The 21490-nt window shown below is 43.6% G+C and overlaps 1 protein-coding gene across 3 annotated transcripts in view; it reads right to left on the minus strand.

Moving 5' to 3' along the window:
* DNER (delta/notch like EGF repeat containing) overlaps nt 1–21490 on the minus strand; it is a 264234-nt gene that overhangs the window by 70277 nt on the left and 172467 nt on the right. For all 3 annotated transcript variants that reach the window (XM_032480418.1, XM_032480419.1, XM_032480417.1), the window contains exon 7: nt 6108–6221. In XM_032480418.1, the coding sequence (XP_032336309.1) occupies nt 6108–6221 (114 nt within the window). The remainder of the gene's footprint in view (nt 1–6107; nt 6222–21490) is intronic.

The raw sequence follows: 21490 nt of genomic DNA on the forward strand, positions 1-21490 counted from the left end.
CAATTTTAAAAGAGTAAGAACAGTATTTTGTTCAGGGCTTTTATGAGGACAGGCTGCACGTCTCCTAAGTAAATACACACAGTTTTATATGATCCTAAGAGAGAGCTCTCACCAGATCATACATATTAGAAGACTAGGAGAAACGACCAAGTCCCAGAACTCCAGGATTCCTGAATCCTTACTGGGTAACGTGCCCAGGTTCTGAACAACACACATTATCTCAGAGATAATTTTTATGACATGTGTGGCTATTGCCTATAAACCCCTTTAAGATGAAAGGCATTACCACTGACATTTGAGTTGGACAAAAGGATTATACGGCTAGATTACTCAGGGTTATACAATGTAGAAAAACAAAAATCGTTTGGATAAAACTCTTGGAGCAGGTTGCAGTGGGATTTAACCTACAGGGCCTTTGGGCCGACATTAAGTTTGAGACTCAGGCCTTCCTAAGAGTCGCTTAGAGGTTATGAAACTTTTCTCTATAAACCTTCCTTGAAACGACAAGATGGATTTATTGACTCAGCAAGAGGCTCTTAAACGGATATACTTGAATCAAAGACAGGAATAGGGACCCTTTTATAACAAGAGCCTTTATAACAAGAAAATACGGCTGGAAGGGATCAACATTACAGGACTCACCCAAGGTGATGGGACTAAATTCATTACCACCACATCATCATCATCATCATCATCATCATCATCATCATCACAGCCAACGTTTATTCAGTGCTTACTACTCACCAAGCACAGTACCGAGGGCTTTTAGGATCTTTTCTGTTCCTCACATCAACTGATAAAAAGCATACCAGTATCACATGAGGAAAATGAGCCTCAGAGAAGCAAAGAGCTGTAAAAGAGGCAGATCTAGACTTCAAACCCAAGCAGTGTGCCCCTAAAAACCCACATGCATGCTGGTTCCATTCTCATCAGTCCCAGACTCAGGTCTCCGGATCTCCAGCCCACAGAAGGACACCAGCCCTCCACACCTGGACGTGGAGTTTCCACGCTACGAGAGCTGCCTGCCTGATGGTGGATCCCGCGTTGCATTCTGAGAGTTAGAGGACTGAGCTCTGAGTCCTCTACCCCGTGGCATACTCGCCCTGGTGATTATAACAGCAGTTAATACAAATCCTATTTATCTGTAATCCTAGCCCAAGGCGTCACCCCAGAAAACGTCTTTACATTAGTGCCTTTGAAATACATTGGATAAAATAGTACTTCCTCCAAAGAGTCATGAAGCCCCCTAGCCTCACTTCATCCCTGGTTACCATCCGCCTTCTCTGACCGGCAGATGCCAGGGAGGGGCTCAGTGTCTACGAGTTGCACCGGCTTGATGCCACCGGTCACAGAGGCAGAGACGACAAACCCCTTTACTGCTGAGTGTTTTCCTCCCTGCTGACTTCCTCTTGTTCTTTATTCTGCTTCAAATTCCCAGGGGGAAAAAAACTTAAAATAAGACGCCGAAGCAAAGGTGATGGCTAGACAGTAATATTTAGATTTTATTTGTATGTGGATTTAAATATACTCATATATTTAAACATACCTACTTAACTACCAATAGGCAGGGATGGTAAGTACCTAAAATTCGATCTTCTCAGATTTAAAATGCGTTGAGCTTAAAATTTAAGGACCTCAATGCTCTAAACCAAACGTAAAGACAGTATCAACATAAAAAGTATACACAGAGGCAATAAAACCAGCTCCTAATCATCTTTGTTGCCATCATTCAATGAGTTAAATATAAGAAAACACTCATGGCAAGTTTCCTTTTCTTTCTTATCACCCCAACTCTAATCAGAGTCTGAAATTGCACTTTTCAAATATGGACCTGGTGAAAATCAAGCAGAAACTCAAAGACGAGACAGAGCCCGTGGATGAAGGATAAAAATCTAAGTGTAGGAGAAGACCTGACACCTCTCCAAAAGCACAGCTCATGTGATGACGGCGGCACAAGACGTCTCGCAGGCCTGCCTGACCTTGAACTTTTGGAGAGATGTTAAAGAGAAGGCGAGAGTCAGAGTGACGGGGACCCAGGAAGGAACTCAGCCTCTAAGGACACGGCCCAGATCAGATGGAAAAGGACCCTTGAAGGAAATTGGATGAAGATGAAAAGGATGGAAAAGAGCAAGGATGTGAACGAACCGTGCTGAAAGCACCATCCCCGAGGGAAAACCCCAGCTTCAACAGCTTCCTGGCCTGGGAGGGATTGTTGCAGAAGGATTTCACTGAACTCACCAAAAAAAAAAAAGGAAAAAATTTTCCTGACATAAGAATTTTTAGCAGGGACACTTAAAAGTTTTAGAACCCAACAAACTTTGCATTTTATTTTACTCATGACTATGGTTACAAAGACCATCTTTAGAAATAAACAAATTAAAATTTATTTTAACGAATATCTTCAGAGATGCTACAGGCTGGGGGTTAAGAACACTAGTGCCAAGTAGCCTGGGTTGAAATTTCTAGCTATGTGATCTCAGGCAAGTTATTTACCCTCTCGTGCCTCACTTTTCCCAATCTGATCAATGGAAGTATTAATGGTGCTTGCTTCCTAGGAGCATTGTGAGAATCAAATGAGTGTTTAAACCCAGTGAGTGATATCTAAGTGTTGACTTATATAATTAATTTATTTAACAAATTTTTATTAGCCTCCTACTAATGTAAAATATGGAACTAAAAGCTCTACGATGAGGTATTGGGAGTCGGTGACAGAGAGGTGAATAAGCTACATTTCCCGCCCTCAAAGGATGTCACAGGGAAGCAACCCAACCACGCAAAGGCGCCCATGAAAAGGGAGCAGGTAGCAAATAATACTAGGAAATAATTACTAATTTTCTTAGGTGTGGGAATGGTAACGTAGATGCCAAGGAGAATGTCCTTACTCTCAGAAACGCTAACTGATTTATTTGGGGATGAAGGTCGTGACGCCTGTAACTGACCCTCAAGTCACTTTGCCAAAAACCAAACTATATATGTAAATACATACATACAAAGCAAACATGCCAAAATGTAAATCTCTGGAGGAAAAAAATAGAAAGAAAAGGAGGCGGGCAGGGATCAAGGGCTGGCTCAGAATTCTGGAACATAGTATGGACTTGAACCACTTTCAAACTTGTTTTCACAGCGCGGCTGATATAGAGGGCTCTTGGAGACACAGGCTTTTCTGTAAGTGCCAAGTGCCCTATAAATATTAGCTTCTACAACAAGCACCCTAAGAACAGGTCAGTGGGAGGGGCTGCTTTAAAAACGCTGGCTGCTAAGAGGCTTCGAAACATTACAAGGACACCCTCAGAATTATAACTGAAGCGTCTTTCCCTGGTCAGTCTTCAGTAAAGGGACACCTCCGAATGAAAGTCTTCATACAAAGACTTGCTGGGAAGTCCATCTCCATCCTTCCCATTCCAGATGGTCACATTTTCTCTAGGCTTTATCTAGACAACACGCAGGAATTGACGGGCTACTGGATAAAGGAGAAGGTCCCCAGACAACTCCACTGATACCCAGGTTTAAATGACTGATCTGTAGACCAGTGTCTCTGTGCACAGACTTGGCCCGGACGTCCCCAGTCACTTCCAGACTCATAGCAACAGCCCAGCCGCTGTCTCCAATTGGACATCACACTCAACAGGTCCAAAACAGAACCCTTCTCCTCCGCATAGCTTTTTCTCCACGAATGGCACAACCAACCATAAAGTAATAGAAGCCCTGAACTGGCTCTCCCTCACCCAGCCCCAGCCATCCCCAGGCCTCTCCTTTTTCCCTCTCAAGTTCTCCCAAATCCAGCAGCTTCTCTCCTTTTCAAAGTCTGCCTTCTCGCCCTAGCAGTCAATGTCTGTTTCCCAGACTTCTACTGCAGTCCCCCAGGCCTCCCTCCTTTTTCCCACTCTCGTCTCTCTCCCAACTACTTTCCATGCTGCTCCGGAATGAAGATTATACATGCCTGTTTAAATGTATCAATGGTTTCATAATAATCAATACTAGGAAAACAATAATGATAAGATGGCTAATATTCCCTGAGCACTTAGCCAGGCACCGTGCTAAGCACTTTATCTAAGCAGCTTCTCATTTCCTTTAACCGCATGGACCCTAGGAATGTGGGGGTTATCATCGCCCCAATTTTACCAGGTAAAAAACTGAGGCACAGAGAAGTGTGAACTCACTTGCCCGTGGGACAGAGCTGGTAAGCGAGAGGCAGAACAAGCTCGGAACCCCAGCCTCTGCCCTCTCCCCGGCCCCTGGGATGAAGAGGATATGCCCCACCCCTGCCCACAAAGCCCCGTGAAGCCCTGAGGACTCAGCCCTGGCCGCCTGCCTTCTTCCCCCCTCCTTTGCTCCTCGGTGACGCCCTCATCTTCGCCTTCCTCCTCCCTCTCCTCACTCAGGGTCTCTGCACATGGGCATCTCCCCCAGGTCCCCGAGGCTAAGCAGATCCTTGTCGTACGTCTTCAAGGCACCTGTTCCTGCTTGTCACTGCAGACTTACTTGTGTCCACACCACAGGAGGGGCCATCTCAGCTTTGCCGACCCTGCAGCCTCGCACCCAGCCCATGCTCGGCAAATCTTTATTAACTAGAAAAATGGAGTGTAAGTGAAAACAAAATTCCTGGGCTCTCGTTCAAGGGCCACCTTTTACCACCAGTGTGATTTTGTGTAAGTCGCGACCTTTCAGAGCCTCTGGGGCCACATTTAACTTTCTGGTAGCAATTAAAGTGATGCTAATAAAGCACTCTGGAGTTTTCAAAGATCTTTCCCCAAACTCCCATTCGATCCCAGAATGGCCCTGCGAGGGACCCAGGGGCACCATCGCTCACATTCAGTAGAAAAGGAAAAGGAGGACTGGGTTGGGGAAGGGAATTAATGATTCGCCAACAGTCTATCAGCAGATGACCGTGAAGCCTGCCCCTGACTGTAAGCACAGCCTAGACTCAAAGTTAGGTGGCAACTGACTAAGCCAGGGTGTGGCAAAGCTGCGAGAAACTGCCACGTGCTCTGTACGCAGAAAGTGATGGGTGTTGCTGGATCGATCATCCACCTGCCAATGTTTCCAGTTTTCCCATTTGTTTCCCAAGTGAAGATCATCCAGCGCATGTAACACCATCGTCATGGTAACCACGTGCATCACAAGCACACCCAGCTGAGGGGATAACCACAGCCACAGCCACCCACTCCTGCCCCTGCCCAGGCGAGAAGCCAGGACACGGAAGCCACCTCTTTAGTGGCTGCTCAGGCTTCCAAATATGAGGATGAGGCATTGCCAATGGCAGTTTGGGTTACCTGGGAGGCCAGTGACCTTTTACCATCACCCATCCCTGGCTGCCGCCAGCCTCTCAGCCGGGGAGGGGCAGTTTAGGTAATTCTGAGTACAGAGATGCTTCCTTACGCACCCGACTGTACACTTCACCTCTGCAGAGGGTGTCATGCTCCTCTGTGTAGTTGTCAATGTCACTTCCGTGGATCAGGGGCACACGTGCTGGTTTTAATATCATATTATTCTTACAATATTAAAGGTTTAAAGTAATCTCTTCCACAACGTCCCTCCAAGAACAAATGGGAACAAAGCTTCCTCCAAATACAAAATTATTCTTTGAACGCCAGCTCCATAGCTGTGATTATCTGTCTGCTTCTTCAGATGAAACTATTTGAACAGTAAGACTTTTTTTAAAAATAAAAGTAGCTCTAAAGACGTAGCTTTCCAGGTGACTGGAAGTCTCAAAGATGTTATAAAAGTAATTTAAAAATAAAAGCAGGTGAATTTTATGTTGAAAAAATTTTTAATGTAAACTGGTATCAAAAACCAAATGCATAATTAAAAAAATAGGAATCTTAACAAGTGAAATTCACCATTAGAAAAAAATTCCATTTTATTACAGTTATTCATTTTCAATGTATAAATGAAACTCACAGAAATTTCTGATTATGCCTAATAGACATAATTTCCAAGCTATTCTAGCACAGAGCTTAAAAAAGGACCATCTTATATTTTGTTTTATAAATGGAACAAAATAAGAAGTTCTCTTGAGTAGAGTTTTTCAGATAATTGAAGTACAAAGCTCATCAAATTAGATTATGATTTAAAATGGAAGTTATTCCTGGGGTAATAATATTTACCTTCAGGACACTGGCAGGTGAATCCGCTGAGATTAGAAATGCACGTTGCTCCGTTTCTGCATGGGTCTAGGATACAGTAGTCAATCTTGGATTGGCAGAGCTCTCCAGTATAACCTGAATAAAACAAGATAGACATTTATAAATTATTTTATTCCAAAACTGTGATGAACCATCCCATAAGTTGATGGAGCCAGCTGGTAGCCATCCAATAAAGCCAGCAGCCTTAAGCTAGTCTCTCAGACACTCCTTGATCTAATTTGGTTTTGCAACCAGAAACAATCATACTCATTCAGAATCATAGTTCAAAAGTCATTTGCTCTGCAAAAATCTTCATTACAAAGGGAGAGACTATTTTTTCAGCACTAGCTCTGCCTTCTATTTTGGAAAATCAGAACCCTCAGAAGCTGCGACTGAACACCACCATCCCTGCTTACAGTTTCCTTCTGACATAAGGAGAAACAGATTCTGCAAAGTCCCACTTGACCACCGAGATGATGGCACTTTCCCAAGGTCATCTCAGTACCTATTAAAAAAAAAATACTAGGAAAATTGCTAGGTAGGTATTATAATTTTTTAACTTATGATATTTGAGAGCTAGAAGGCACTTCTATGTTCATTCCATGCCTTATCCCTTCATTTTAAAGATAAACAGACTGAGACACATGTAATACCAAGCACGTTAATATACTCATTTTAATTCTAATTGGAAGCGCAAACCCAACTCAGGAAATTTTCTCTGTGAAGCAAGCCTCCAGTGGTGATTTCTCTGGGTAGCAACATGGCCCCATACGTGTGAAGAGGAATTAAGGACTGGAATCTCTCGGAATGCCTGTGCAGCCAAGAAGCTTTAAATAAATTCCAAATATTTGGTTAACTTTGAAAACAAAGCCCTCCAGAAGGGCAAGTTTAAAAAGCAGCACGCAATTATGGTTTTCATTTTAAAGTGGAAAATGATTATGAAAGAAAATTTGGAAAATACAAGACGTAAAATAGAAAGAGAAAAAAGTTGCCCTTAGTTATACTGAGTGACAGTATTATTAATACTTTGGAGATCAGTCCTATCAGAAATATTTATGCACAGATATTTCCTACAAAATTATAATCATACTGTAACATTTTATATCTTTCCAGGATGAACATAAAGTACATAAAAACTTGTCTTTCTGAATTACTAGTTTTGAAAGACTGTTATTAGCACTTGTATTTGAGATTTGCAAAAATAAATCAATGATGTTAGGAGAGAGATGATTTGCCTGAACTTCAATGACATGCCAAACGAGTCTAAGCTACAGACTGAACGGGAGGCACTTGTCTGCAATCCCCATCTTCCTTACGTGCTTTAAAACAGTCCAGGGGACTCTACTGAATTCATGAGTATGACCAGAAGAGAAAGATAATTGTGTAAACTAAAAATCCCAATACCGGGACAAAATGCTATTTCAAAATTCAGAACAGAATATCTTAATATGATAATATTATATTAAGAACATATTTGTAAATAAAATCTCTAATTGCAGAATTAGTAACATTTTGTCCATATAATTTCCTCCAGCCCCTTCATATTCTCCCTGGGATGGTATCAAAAAACAAAATTTCATTTCACCTATAAAGACCTCATTATGCATTCCTAACTAAAGAAGATTTTTGAAAAGATCGCTTTTAATGGCCCCTTAATTAACGTCTGGTCCTGTTTATAAATTTAATTAAACACTATATATTTATTAATTATATATTTATTAATATCAACAATTTATCTTTAAGAACCATGCTGTCTGATAATACACAAATCTTCTCATACCTTTAATTTATTATCTAATAGATCTAATACTAAATTAAACCTCTAAGCAAAGTGATCTTCAGTGCTGTTGAATGCTTTAATATCATACACAAGTTCAGAAAGATTTCAGTCAAAAAGGATAATCCACGTTTGCAATGCATGGGTGTTTGGGATTGTCATGATGGTTTGGGGGTCGCACTGGCATTCAGTGGTGGAGATGCTGAGCCCTGCACATGCCTAAGATGGTCCAGAATGACACAGTTTTCTCACTCGAATGCCAGTAGTCCCCTCCAATGAGGAACAGCACCAGTCGGGATCAGTCACTGTATCATTGCTTTTGGTTCCTGAGCTTCCAAAGCACTGTATTAAAGATTTTTAAAATACGGTGTGGACTGTCATTTAGACTTTCCTAAAAATGCACAGTAGTGACAAACTTCATTCTGATTCCCAAATGACCAAATGACAGAAGTCTACACCTAACTACAGAGGCCAATATCAGTAACCGTCTACATTCCTTCCCTTCTAGCTGGCAATACAGCCCCTCCTTATAACTGAACCATAGGCACTCATGGATTACCTTCCAAATTATTGTCACAACCATACGGCACTTTTCATATTATCTGGTTCTAAGCATCATTGCCTCCCACCAAGATTCAAGCAATAATTCCCCAGCCCATCTCTTTATCACTACATTTGATTTTTCACAATCCATTCTACATGGGAGTAGCCAGAGAGATCTTTATAAGACATAATTTATATCCTATTACTTTTATATTTAAAACTTCCAGTGGCTTCCCCAGAAGCTTGGACTAAAACTCAAACACTCTACCCCATGGCTAAAAAGCACCACATAACCTGGCTCCTACGCCCACATCTTCCCACTCTCCCCACTGACCACCATGCAGCAGGACCCCCAGCCCCACCCCGGGTCAGGTCTCCTTCTGTTCCCAAATTCGCCAAGCTCCTTCTCACCGCCTTTAGCATTGTTTTCATGCTGTGGTCTCAGGACCACACAAGGACAGGAGAGACCACAGTATGAAACAAAAGCAGTTAAATGATTCTGCCCTAGAAAGAGAAGAATGGCTCAAATTTTAAACTGTTGTGTAACAGGGAAACTGCTAATACCATATGCTATCACTTATATGTGGAATCTAAAAAAAGGACACAAGTGAACTTATTTACAAAACAGAGACAGACTCACAGACATAGAAAACAAACTTCTGCTTACCAGTGGGGAAGAGGGGGTGGAGAGGGATAAACTGGGATTTGGGATTTGCAGGTACTAATTTACTATATATAAAATAGATAAACAGCAAAGTCTTACTGTATAGCACAGGGAACTATATAATACTATGTAACAGCCAATAACGAAAAAGAATATGAAAAGGAATATATATATATATATATATATATATATATATATATATATATATATATATATATGTATAACTGAATCACTATATATATATATATATATATATATATATATATATATATATATATATATGTATAACTGAATCACTATGTTGTATACCAGAAATTAACACAGCATTGTAAATCGACTATACTTCAATTTAAAAAAAAAAGAGACATTACTGAGAAGAAAGTTAGCAACTAACTTTGGGAAAGGAGGAGAATGGGTGGAGATGGAGACACAGTGGAATTTCATCTGTAAAATCAGGAGATAAAAACAGGAGAGGTTAAAAAATGAATTGCAGAAAGGGGACGAGGACCTAATAGAAGAGCATTAAAGTCACCCCTACAACCAGTTAGGGAGATGTAAAAATGTCTTCAGGGAACTAAAGAAACGGGAAATCCAACTAAATAGAGAAGGAAGTTGGTTATAACCCTAGTGAGGGTTACAGAGAAAATCAGAACAATTAGGTCAAGATGCTTCTTGAACCCCTGGGTTGTGCATTGTGAAATCAGCCCCATATGCGGAGTCCAAACCACAGTTTACCATAATTGGAGACAGGAAGGAAGAGGATGGCCCCTCTGTGCTCACTACTGACAGGAGAATCACCCTGGATGCCCAGGTCTTGTAAGACAGTTGAAAATCTCTCTCCCAGAAACAACCTTGGTCCTCTGAGTTCCAAATCTAATTCATTTGGGCCAAGAACTGCAATTAGCTAGGGGTAATAAAGCTTCTCCCTCAGTGGAATGAGTCTTTCAACCCAGAAAGAGACAGAGCCAAATATGGAGATGATGATGTGGTGACAGAGATCAGAGCCCTGGGACGGCCACTTGGTGCCTGGCATAGGCTGATCCGAGCATGCTGGTGTGCAAAGACAGTGTCACAATGGGGAAAATGTGGTGCATGAGAGCATCCATCAGCCTTGGGATTTCAATTAAAATATTTAGTTGAGTAATTGATTTTTTTGATGAATGTCAGTTGAGAGACAGGGATAAGGAATATGAAAACAAATATATGTATGTAAATGCATGACTGGGACATTGTACTGTATACCAGAAATGGATACCTTGTAACTGACTATACTTCAATTAAAAAAAAAGAAGAAAGAAGGATAAGGCAGCCCACATTGAGAAGTTTAATGGGGTTTAAGAATCATTATAATTTATAAATTTAATTCTTGCAAAGGAACAAACACAAAAGAAAATTTAGATAGTCTTCCCTGTGCATAAAAGCCACTCTAGGACATCACATACCTCAGCCCTGGCATCTCATCATCACTTTGCACGGGCTGCGCCCTTCCACGGCTGCCCTCTCTCATTAGTCACGTCTCCACTCAGAAATCATCTGCTCAGATCTTGTACCTCTCACCCTCTTTTATGTTTCATCTTAGCACTTATCTCTACTTGACAACACACACTTGTTACCTCCCAACCTAGAAGGCGACCCCATGGGAGCAGGGCTTTATCCCTGGAGTCTCCTGTAGCCCCCATCCTGACGCAGAGTGGGGGGCAGCTTCTGCCTGCTCCACCACATCATATTCATCATTACCTCAAATTATGTTCTTTTTTGGTTCCCTTTCAAGAATATAAACTCCCTGAGCTCCAGGACTTTGCCTTGTTAACCACCGAATCCTTAACACTCAGACATTCCTGGCACAAATGAATCAACTTGCTTAAAGCTTTTGCCTTAAAGCCAACTATACCTTTCATGTTAGATTGAGGTTCTTCCTAAGCAGTAATACCCAGAACAGCATGGGCAAAATGTGCTTGTTACTCTTCTTCCTAATGCATATTAAAATAAATGTAGAGCTATTAAAATAAAAATGAATCTCAAAAATGCACTAAAATCACCGTGTGCTCTGCAACGGTCCATACTTCCAGTTTTGGAAACCAAAATGGTGCCATTGCCCCGCTGATGGGCCCCCCTCCCCAGCCAGACTGGGAGGGGTGGAACTCTGCTGACCCTCTTCTGAACTTCAGTCTTGCTTCTCTAACTAGAATTCAGCAAATTCAACAGGTCCCTGCAATATGGCATCAGCAGATATGAAACGTAACTCCTTTCTCCCACCAAAGCCTCTATCCAAGTTCAATTCCTTGAGTCAGTGGTTCTCCACCAGGTGACTCTACCCAGGAAACATCTGCCAATGTCTGGAGACACTGTTTATTGTCACATCCCTGGGGACGCTACTGGCATCTAGTGGCCAGAAGCCAGAGATGCTTCTAAACATCCTACAAGACACAAGAGAATCCCCTGCAACAAAGAATTATCCAGCCCCAAGTGTCCCTGATGTCACAGCTGAGAAATCCCAGTTTAGGTCAATGAGACCTTGGTCCTTCAGACTAAAAGCCCTTGCTTTTATCCCAATGCCTCTTACCTGACCTTAGACATCCATCCTTCACAAAACAGGGAAATAGCACCTTTAAAACATTCTAAAAATTCAAAGTCCTTAGGAATATTTATAACAAGTCAAAGACCATTCTAGCAAGTCAAAGACCATTTTCAAATAAATTATTTGACTCTGAAGACTTTAAGGTACTGAGGAATTTACAATTGGGATAGGCAATGCCGAAGTAAAATCACTGATTCAAAAACAGATGCTACGGGAAATGCTGATCTCTTGGGGAATCACAGAGGTTTTATTGTCTCTGGAGATCAGTCTCACATGACAAAAAAGCTGTAAGTTGTGCCTTGGGATATGTATACGATAAGGATGTCTTTCAAGGGCATAAGGGACAATAAAGAGAGTTCTAAACCGAGGCTCCGTACTTTTAAAGGCATCTGAGCACGAGAAGTGCTCTTAGATGGAATAAAGTGCACGTGCCCGTGATAGAAGCCCGCCAGATGGGGACAATGACTAGATGGCTTTAAGGAAAAGCATTGAACCAAATCATCCATTCAAGGGGTGTGTTACCAGGTTAGATTCGGCCTAACATGGACTGGGAGTATTTCATTTTAGACTTTTTTGTATTTAAGTACAACATATAATTAAAACTTATCACTATACATAAAGAGAAAAATAACGACTTTTCCCTGTGAATATCAGAATGGTTTGGGGAAAACTAAGTCCTAGCGGTGTTTTTCAACGACCAGCAATATAACAACAACAACAACAAAAAACCACACCCCTTAGCATCACCCAGATCATTATGTACTGGCTGTTCTCCTCAAATGAAGGAAAACCTTCCAGAATTCAGCGCAAATTACGTGAAGCACAAAGGAAGTTGGCCAAATGAGTCCGACTATTAAAAACAAGGCAATAGATCCATTGTTTTTCCAAATACTCTTCTCTACAACCACTGTTTTGGGGTAGGAGCCTTACTTTATAATTTCTCCACCGAAATAAAAAGATTCTTCTGCGGTCACTTTGACTCTGTGAGGCAGAATCTAATTGTTTCTTTGGAGAGCTGTCCTGAAAGCTACCAAGGTGGGAAGTGTGGTGAGAGCTATTTTTAACACTCCTGGTCTTTTAATAGCCTGGCCTGTGCAGCGAGGAGGAGCTGCCGGATGTGTACTGAAAGCCTGATGCCTTAGTTCTTGCCCAGGGGGGGATCAGCCGGGCCAGGGCCACAGCTGCCACTGCAGAGATGAAGTGCCTAATATTAGCAAGCAGAAGCAAGCGATAAATAGCAGGGATCTGTGCGCCACCAAGACATTCAATCTCAGAGGCATCCAATTTCTAAGTCGGAAAGCAGAAATTATTTAACAGAAAAAAACCACTAAGATCTGCTGGCAGGGGAAGAACAAACACACCTGAACAAATGCAAGCGTGATTTAAAAACCAAAGGTAAAGAAAGGAAGACAGGGGAGGGTCATCTGTGAAAGGTGATCAATAAAATATAATTAAGATGGGAATAGGCGACAGAAAGAAAAGCAGGAAAGGAAGCTGACATTCAGCAGAAGCAGAAAAATGAACCTCAGTGTTAGGGGAAGAAAGCAACCACATCTACTCAGCAGGTAGGCAAGAGGCACAGTGGAAAGGACGGTGGTTTGGAGAGTCAGAGGTCACGGATCGTGACACAATGATCGGCTGAGTGACAGCATCAGAGGACTGACTTTGATTTTCATCCCCCTCGTGGGGGAAATGGGGATAATGATCACACCTGGCTCGCAGGACAGTTGTACCGAGAGAGAGCCACCCCGAACAGCAGGAGCCATCTCTACCAAGTGCACCCTTGAACCCCCAAAGCCTTCATTGTGTGGGGCTCAATATAGCGAATGACTAACTTAGGGATTTTATCACTGACGAGCACTGTGCCAATATTGTTTGGTCTCTCAGTCTTTAACCGGCAGTTGAGAGCAGTGGTTCTCCAAGTGTGGTCCCCAGACCAGCGGCAGCAGCAGCACCTGGGAACTGGACCACAAGGGCAAGTTCACCAGCAGCATCCCAGACCGACAGGAGCAGAGACTGTGGGTGGGGCCCAGCAATGCGAGTTTTAAGAAGCCCTCCGGGTGATTCTGGTACAAGATCCATGCTCAAGTTTGAGAGCCACTGATCTGGAAAACTAGTGGCAGTTTTTTTAAATATCAAATATTAACATGATTCACTTAAGAGTTACGCATCTGATGCAGGTCACAAAGGAAAAAGATCACAGAGTGAAAGTCAAATATTCTATCATATTCGAAAGCCTTTACTGACTGCACTGTTGACACATGCTTTTTTCTTCTCATGAGTGGGAGCCCCTAGGCCCAATTATTGTCGCTGTCATTGCATTGTTTCCAGATCTGTGTCCCTTTCCTTTAAGAGCATATGTTGGTGATTTTTGTCACCAGCCCCTAGTACAGTCAGGGATGACATAGGTACTCATTAGAAAGTAATGAATGACTGCGTAAGCACCAAGCATTGCTATTTTTCAAATAATTCCTTTCATTCCACTTTCCTAGAATCCAAATAAGAAATTGAGATATTGATACTGGTCAGACTATATCATAGACACCTATGTCTCCTAATTTAGTGATTACAAAAAGGGAGAGAGTTCCAGAAAGATTCTCTCATTAAGGATGTTCTGAGGACTCCCCTGAGAAATTGAAATCAAAAGGGAGAAAACATTAAATTAATTAAAATTGTATAACACGGGGCAGACAAGTTAGGGGACTGACTTGAAGATATTTATGGGTTGCATTCTAAGTTTGCGCACTAACTCAAAAGATAGAGGAGGTATTCACTCGTTCATTCAGAAAGAATTTGGGGGGAGTGAAAATTCACAAATGGGGAATCAAAAAGGTGTTTAGAACCACTTCCTGCCTGTAGGGAGCTTACACTCCAGGGGAGGAGAGAAAACCGTTCATAGGAAACACACAGCGGGAACAAAGCAGGGAAATGGCACTGAGGCGGGCACGTTGGGGTGACAGTGACGAGGCTGACTGACTGGAGCATGGGGGCAGGAAGGCTGGGCTGGGGCCAGGCGGGACAGGCCTCAGATCCGCGCGCGGAGGGTCGGGGGTCAGCAGCATGGCCTCTTCACAGGTGTCTGCACAGAGCGCAGACGTGCTGCAGCAGCACTGTAGGCTGGTCCCTTCTTGTTCTCATTTGCTTTCATCTGGGGGGACAGCTTAAGTCTGTCCTCCTTTCTCCCTGGGAACAGGGGCTCCGGTCTGGACACAGTGAGAGAACTCCAGAGGGACAGTCAAAACGGGGTGGGGGGGCGGGGGGCGCAGGCAGAGCCTCCCTCTGGGGAAGAACGAAGAGATTGCAAACTTGACACAACATTGTAAAATGATTATAAATCAATAAAAAATGTTAAAAAAAAAAAAAGAGAGAGAGAGAGAGATTACAAGCTGGGAACCTTCTCACCCGTTTTCCCCTTACTGGGGCTCACAGGCTGCAAATCCCTGCTCGTTATGAATCACCATTCTGTGCCAGGTGGACACACGCGTGTGCAGATGTGTGCATACATGTGTGAGTGTGCATGTGTATGTATATATATATATATGTGTGTGTGTGTTCTCTTTTGGGGGGGTAATTAGGTTTAATTAGGTTTGTTTGTTTTTAAATTAATTAATTTATTTTAATGGAGGTACTGGGGATTGAACCCAGGACCTCGTGGACTGAGCTATATCCACTCCCTCCACATCATGTGTTTTCTTTAACCTTATAAGGGAAACACCATCATTCCACTTCACAGACAAGAAAGCTTGGGATCCGAGGAACAAGGAGTTAAACCCAGGATTACAGACTCCAAACCCCATCCTGGTTACTTCTGTATCTTTTCTTGCCTCTTCATGAGGCTTGTTTGGAAAGACTGTGAGAGGCAGGCCAGCCTTAGGGCAGGGAACTGGGCAGGGAGTGGCCAGCTCGGCTGGGCTCTCCTGGGTCTTAGCAGAGGAGGAAAAGATGTCCTGAGGGTCCCACGTGGTCCAAGTTGGCTCCCCAGAGAGGAAGACCACAGAGGAGCTGAGGCCAACTCTCTGGCCAGACGAAGTAGTGGAAAGGCTCCATGCAGGGCATTGACTCCGGGCTCGACAGGAAAAACCACAATAAGATCAGCTGACATTTGTCAAGCGACTTCTGTGTGCCGGGCACCTTTCTAAGCACGCCACGGGCATCACTTACTCAGTCTTCACAACCACCACTGGACTGTGATGCTGCGGATTCCGTCACCCATCCTGACTTGCAGAGAGAAAGCTGAGACCCAGTGAGATTAGCTTCCCCGAAGTCACACAGAGAATGAGTAGTGGGAACAGGCTTTGCCCTCAAGCCCAGCTGGGCTCTGGTCCCAGGCTTCTGGAAAATTGAGCTGCAGCTCGGATCGCGGAGAGGGCGGACAGGCTTATCACAACCACTCAGGGACCAGGTGACAGCGCTGGAATCGGGGCACTGGCGATGGAAGAGGAAGCAGCGGGCGGGGACAGATGGAGAATCATCGTAAACAGAGCCGACCTGGTGACCATCCAGAAATAAACAAGATGGGGGAGTCAGGAGTCAGGACTCTCTTCCAGCCTGAGAGATGAGGGCACCACTGATAAAACTGCAGCCACTGAAAAGAGCTGGCTTGAAAGCACATGTGGGGGGCAGACGGAGAGGGCTGAGGCAGACAGAGCATCATGCCGAGCCCAGTGAAAGTGCTGAAGCTGAGGGGACCGGCCAGGCTGGAAGGAAGGGTCAGGAAGCCATCCACTTAGCGATGACAGCTCAGAATGGGTGACTGTTGCCCAGGCGGGGGAAAGCAGCTGAAGAGGGGCAAGAACTGAGCTCTAGAGAGAAAACTAGGAAAGGAAGGCGGGAGAAGGGTGGGAGAGGTCCCAGGAGAATGGACACGGGGCAGTGTTCTGTAAGCCAGGTGAGAAAGGCTTCTAGAGAGATGAGGACTAAGAAAGAGCCCTGGAAATTAGTGAGAGGGACACCACTGATGAGCTGTGAGAAGCAGTTTCATCATACAAAGAGAAAGAAAGTTTAAGTGAGTGGGTAGAAAATTATGATTGGATATAGTGCGGCAGTAATGGAGCAGAGGAGGGAGGCGGAGGGAGGGGAGGCAGGAAAGTGGAGCAGCAGCAAGGACCTATTAAATCCCCCTGCTTGTCTGCGGGACTGGTTTTAAGTTGAAACCTTGAATCCTTGCAGATGAGAAGCCAGGAAGGGAATGGGGGAGGGGAAGGGATGGTAGAGAGAAGACAGAAACACTTGGAAGCATGAGATCTGAGAGGAGGAGAGATGAATGAGCAGCACTGTTCACAACAGCCAAAAGGCGGAAACGACCACCATTCCAGCAATGGATGAGGAATAAACAAAATGCAGCGAATCCATGGAAGGGAATATTACTCAGGCATAAAAAGGGATGGAGGACTGACACATGCTATGATATGGATGAGCCTTGAAAACATGACACTGAAGGAAAGCATCCAGTCACAAAAGGCCACATATTGTATCTTTCAACTTGTATGAAACGTCCAGAATAGGCGAATCCATAGAGACAGAAAGGAGACCAGAGGTCACCTAGGCTTGTGGGGGGAGGCTGAGGGGGCAGGTCTGTGGCAGGAACAGAGGGCTATAGCTGAAGGGGAAAGGGCTGCCTTTGGGTGATGAACACGTTCTAAAATAGATTGTGTGTTAACACAACTCTGTGAATATATTTTCTATGAAAACATTGAATTGTGCACTGCAATGGTATGTGGATTAAATTTCAATAAAACTGCTATTTTTAAAACAGTTTTGTAGTGACAGACTAGGAGTTTGAGATTTATAGATACTGACAGGTATATACAGAATAGATAAACAAGTTTATACTGTATAGCACAGGGAAATATATTCAAGATCTTGTAGTAGCTCTTGGTGAAAAAGAATATGAAAACAAATACACATCTATTCATGTATGACTGAAAAACTGTGCTGTGCACCAGAAATTGACATAACATTGTAAACTGACTATAACTCAACTAAAATAAAAAAATAAAATAAAAAAACAGTTTTGGCATCATCCACAACTCCCCTCTCCCACTCACACCTCACACTCAATCTGCCAACAAGTGCCATCACCCACCCCTTCAAATACATCCTGAACCCAAGCTTCTCACCACTTCTGGTACCACGGTGCTCAAGCCGTCATTGTCTCCTGCCTGGTTTCCCAGTGTTCCTTCACTAGGTGTATTTTTCACCAGGTTCCAGAGTGATCCTTTCAAACGGGGAATCAGATGGCTGCCCCAGTTCACATCCTCCGGTGACTTTCTGTCACTTTCAGAATAAAATCCCTGTCCTTCCCCCATGGTCCAGCTCCTTTCCCAGCACCAAGTCTCATCACTGGTTCTCTTAGGCCCTGTGCTCTTCAAACACTCCAGGCATACTCATGCCACAGGACCTTTGCATGTGCTATACCCTCTGCCGGGAATGCTAATCCCCCTGCCAATCATGCTGGTCACAAGCTCATTTTATTCAGGTCTCGACACAGGTACTTCCCTTTCAAATAGACCTCATTACCTCATCACTGTGTCTACATCGTACTCCCATTACCTCTTCTCTGTGTTTTGTTTCTCTTCATAGCATCTGTCACTACCTGACCCTTTCCCTAGACCACACACACAGACGCACAAACCAAGGGACACACATATGTGTACCACCGACTCATGTCCTCACTAACACCACTTGCCTGAGCACAGGGTCTTTGCTATTTCACAGCTGTGTTCTCAGCACCTAGAAAGCACCTGGCACATAGTGGATATTCAGCAAGTAACTGTCAAATGAATGAGTGACCCTCACAATACCCCTGAATTTAAAGATGAGGAAACCCGCAAGTGACAAATGCTGGAGAGGCTGTGGAGGAAAGGGAGCCCTCCTGCTCTGCTGGTGGGAATGCAGTTTGGTGCAGCCACTGTGGAGGACAGTAGGGAGATCCCTTAAAAAACTAAAAACAGAATTACCATGGGATCCAGCAATCCCACTCCTGGGCATGTATCTGGAGGAAATTCTAATTTGAAAAGATACATGCACCCTAATGTTCATAGCAGCACTATTTACAATAGCCAAGAATGGAAGCCACCTAAATGTCCACTGACAGATGACTGGATAAAGAATTTGTGGTATATATACAAAATGGAATACTCCTCAGCCATAAAAAAGAATAAAACAATGCCGTTTGCAGCAACATGGATGGACCTGGAGATGGTCATTCTAAGTGAAGTAAGTCAGAAAGAGAAAGAAAAATACCATATAACATCACTTAGATGTGGACTCTTAAAAAATGAGACAAATGAACTTATTTACAAAACAGAAACAGATTTACAGACATAGAAAACAAACTTAAGGTTACTAAAGGGGAAGGAGGGGAGGAGGGATAAATTGGGGGTTCAAGATTTGCAGATACTAACTACTATACATAAAATAGATAAACAGCAAGGTCCTACTGTATAGCACTGGGAACTGTATTCAATACCTTGTAATAGCATATAATGAAAAAGAATAGGAAAAGGGGTGTATGTATATGTATGTGTGTGTGACTGAATCACTATGCTGTGCACCAGAAACTCCTGCAACATTGTAAGCCGACTATACTTCAATTAAAAAAAAAAAAGTAAATAAAGGTGAGGACACTCAAGAGCAGAGAGGTCCAGAGAGCCACAGGAGGTCACACAGCTGCGAAGTGGGCAAGGCTGGACTGAAAGCCCTAAGTCCATCTGCTAATAGGCTCGCCCCTTGAGCTGAGTGAAGCTGGGTGAGAGGACTCAGCAAATTCTACTCAGGGTTTGCGTCCAGGAGGAGCTGACCTGTTTCTAACTCACAACTCAAAGGCACCGCGATGCTGATTTGAGCAACACTCAGTGTTTCTAAGGGTAAAACTGGGACAGGAACACGTGCCACCTTCCCCTTGTCCCCTTGCCTCGGAAATGATGAGTTTTAGAAAAAAAAGGCTGAAATCGCCAACTAGTCGTCACAACGAAGAACTCTGAAGTTGAGCGGTGCTTTGTACGACGCTGATGATGTTTTGGCAGTGGTGGCTCTGAATGTGTATCACAGCTATTCTTTTCAGGAAAAGTAATAGCTCCTTTGAGGCAAAATTACATTCTCAAAATTAGAAGGCTTTTTATCAAGTAAATCCTGATTAAAGAAGCTCTATTCCATGTCTACTATGAGCAAGGCACAGGGCATGGCACTGACTGCAGATGGAGAAACACAGGGGAACGTAAGGGAGCAGTCTCTGCCCTCGGCCAGCCACCATTGGACATGGAAGGGAAAAAAAACACACCCTGTGCCGCAGGGAGCAGCCGGCGAGAGAGGGCAGAGAGAGGAGAGGCAAGGGGATCCAGCCCTCGAGGATCTTGGGTGCCTCGGAGAGAATTCCACCTCCTTCTATTCATTCACTCATTCAGCATATCTTTCCTGAGCACCTACTGTGTGCCAGGGCTTGGTGCTGGAGATACGTGTGGGCAGAGTAGGAGCGTGTGTTCTCATTTACTGCTCATAGCCAGCCATGACAAGGGTTGTTGTCATCTCCCTGCAGAGTCAAAGAAGCAGGCCCAGAGAGGTTGTGTCACTTCCCCCAAGGAGCCTGGCTAGAAAACGGTAAGGATGGAAGCAAGATTCAGACTGCTGGACCCAGAGGCTGTGGCCGAGTGGGATGGGCAGCGGTCTAGACGATCCCAGTTCTCCAGACTCTGGCACTCAGGGCTCAGGTAGCCTCAGGCAACAAGCAGGGTCTCCAAGAAGTTCATTCTGAGCCGAGACAGTACGATACTGGGGTGACGGGAGATAGCCCACGTTTAAATTCTAATTGTGGGAGATTTATGGCTGTAACCAGGGCATTCTGACTCCAGGGCCTGCGCTCTTCAACTGTATGCTGTCATTGAAAAAAAATTAAACAAAAGAGAGCTTCCTCGTTCTTTTCCTCACATTAATTGTGTCACTAACCTTGTCTTCAGCATCATCTGTATTTCTGTTCATTCTCACATCCCACCCGTATCCTGTTTGCCTTGTCACTGCCAACCAGGGTCACTTGGGGAAGCTTCTAGACTACATGAAAACCAAGTGGCTGTGACTGTCTCCATACAGGGCATTGACCTTCAGAGTGTTTGGTAACTTCCAGCCACCGTCCCTCGCTTCTGTCCCTGTATGTAGTCTTGCAGAGAGACCTCAAACTTCTGAGATGTCCGTATCACATCAGTGTAAAAGGGAGGCCACCGATGGCTTGGACAAACCTGTTACCAAAATCAACAGCCTCCTCTTAGATTCTCGTGCAGTATTTGGTGCAATTGACAATCCTTTTCTTTTTGAAAGTTTTGCAAAAAAGTTTCAAGAAGATGTCAGTCACAACTTGATAAAAATTTCCCCCCAAAATAGAAATTTGATTAACCGTAATCTATAATTCAGGCCATATTATACACACATACATATGACACCGATCTATGTTTTGCTATTTAAAAAATCATCTCCTGCTTTCAGGAACCTGTAATAAAAATTAACATGAAAACTCGAGCAGAGAGATTATTATTTAATTGATTCAACATCCAACCTGCCATAGTCATACATCTCTGGATCACCAATGACTCAAAAATTCTCTTTGTACTGGCATTTGAAGTAGAAATTAAAGGAAAAATATCAAAATACTAGCAAATTTGGAGTGGAAGCTTCTTTGCTGAAAATAACATTTTTGCTTACCAAGAAATGTTCTCTTCTCAAGAGACACAAGTGTTATGTCAAGACAACATCTCTGTGAAGAGACCTTGTTGGAAGTTTTTGTTCTCTGGTGACAAGAACCTGGTTTGAATTAA

The sequence above is a fragment of the Camelus ferus genome, chromosome 5 (genome assembly GCF_009834535.1).
Source record: "Camelus ferus isolate YT-003-E chromosome 5, BCGSAC_Cfer_1.0, whole genome shotgun sequence".
Taxonomy (NCBI): Eukaryota; Metazoa; Chordata; class Mammalia; order Artiodactyla; family Camelidae; genus Camelus; species Camelus ferus.